Below are 1,581 nucleotides of genomic sequence, written 5' to 3'. Positions count from 1 at the left end.
AGTCCATGCACTAAAGCAGAGGAACTTTACTCACAGGAAAGCAGCCAAGCCCTCACTCAGGGACTTTTCACCCACAGTTTACACACATTTCTAACACCTTTGCTGATCTAGTTTCTCATCTTGTAGTAGATTGGATACAGCAAATGAAAGCAAAGGATAGAGGCTACTGAAGGGAGCACTATAATTTAAATTAAAAGAAAAAGGGCTGTTGTTTGGAAGCAAAATCAGACTTCTCTTTGGGCCTTCAGTACAGAACTAGAAGCAATCAGTCAAGTTGTAAACACACTAGTTATGTGAAATAAGGCGAGTCACTTAACCTCCATCACTCTTAATTTCCTCATTTGTAAAATTGGGGTAATAATCACACCTATCTCATGCAGTTGTTTCAATGATCAAATGGCGTAATATTTGTAAAGCGTTTGAAAACATTAAAAGCTTACATAAATGCTTTCTAGCCCGGGTTCCGTCTAGACCAGCACCTGCCGCCGCCACCGAGATGTTGATGCCCAAGAAGAACCGAATTGCCATCTATGAACTCCTTTTTAAGGAGGGAGTGATGGTAGTCAAGAAGGATGTCCACATGCCAAAGCACCCCGAGCTGGCAGACAAGAACGTGCCCAATCTCCATGTCATGAAGGCCATGCAGTCTCTAAAGTCTCGTGGCTATGTTAAGGAGCAGTTTGCATGGAGGCATTTCTACTGGTACCTCACCAATGAGGGCATTCAGTACCTTCGGGATTACCTTCACCTGCCCCCTGAGATTGTGCCTGCCACACTCCAAAGAAGTAGTCCTGAGACAGGAGGGCCAAGGCCCAAAGGTCTGGAGGGCGAGCGACCTGCCCAGCTTACTCAGGGTGAAGCTGACAGAGACACATACAGACGAAGTGCTGCTCCCCCTGGTGCTGACAAGAAGGCTGAGGCTGGAGCTGGGTCAGCAACAGAATTCCAGTTTAGAGGTGTATTTGGTCGTGGATGTGGTCAACCTCCTCAATAGAAACTGTAGAGATATGTTTCATATTCAATAAGATTTGGGAAAAAAGCTTACATAAACACAGTATCATTATCATCATCATCATCACAATTATTATCATTGTCATCCCCATGGCCTCTACTTAATGCCTGTGTGATCTGGGCAAATCACTTAACCTCTCTGGGCCTCATATTCCCCATCCACGAAAAGAGGGGGTCAGAATAAAGCATCTCAAAAATTTATTCTAGCCCTAAATCCAAAGAAGGCTACTTGTCATAGAATTTTTAAACACTAAAGTAAGAGGATCTAAAGAGACAGGCCAACCCACTCCCTTACAACAGAAGAAACTGAAGTTCAGAAAGCCTTGCCCCAATTAATTCAGTTAATGCCATTGCCAGGACTAGAAGAATATTCTTCATCACCTTTGGGCTAAAAAAAAATCCACTAAAGCAAAGGTATTAAAGTAGGGGTTATGTTTTCTAATTTATATTACTATCCCAGAGTACACAACTATTCTTGGAAGCATGTGGTTTCTGTAAAATCATGTCAACTCCTCTCCTGTGGCTTTTGATTTAAAAGAAAACCTTAATTTCTCTGTCAACTACCCGCAA

The 1,581-nt window shown here is 42.8% G+C and overlaps 1 protein-coding gene across 1 annotated transcript; it reads left to right on the top strand.

Annotated features, from left to right (window-relative positions):
- Positions 1-496: 496 nt before the first annotated feature.
- On the top strand, positions 497-1,039 carry LOC118852227 (40S ribosomal protein S10-like). Its single transcript, XM_036761908.1, has one exon. It carries the CDS (start codon positions 497-499, stop codon positions 992-994), a length of 498 nt encoding a protein of 165 aa, XP_036617803.1. The 3' UTR covers positions 995-1,039.
- Positions 1,040-1,581: the final 542 nt, after the last annotated feature.

This window comes from Trichosurus vulpecula, chromosome 5, assembly GCF_011100635.1.
Source record: "Trichosurus vulpecula isolate mTriVul1 chromosome 5, mTriVul1.pri, whole genome shotgun sequence".
NCBI lineage: Eukaryota > Metazoa > Chordata > Mammalia > Diprotodontia > Phalangeridae > Trichosurus > Trichosurus vulpecula.
This window is presented reverse-complemented; position numbering and strand designations above follow the sequence as displayed.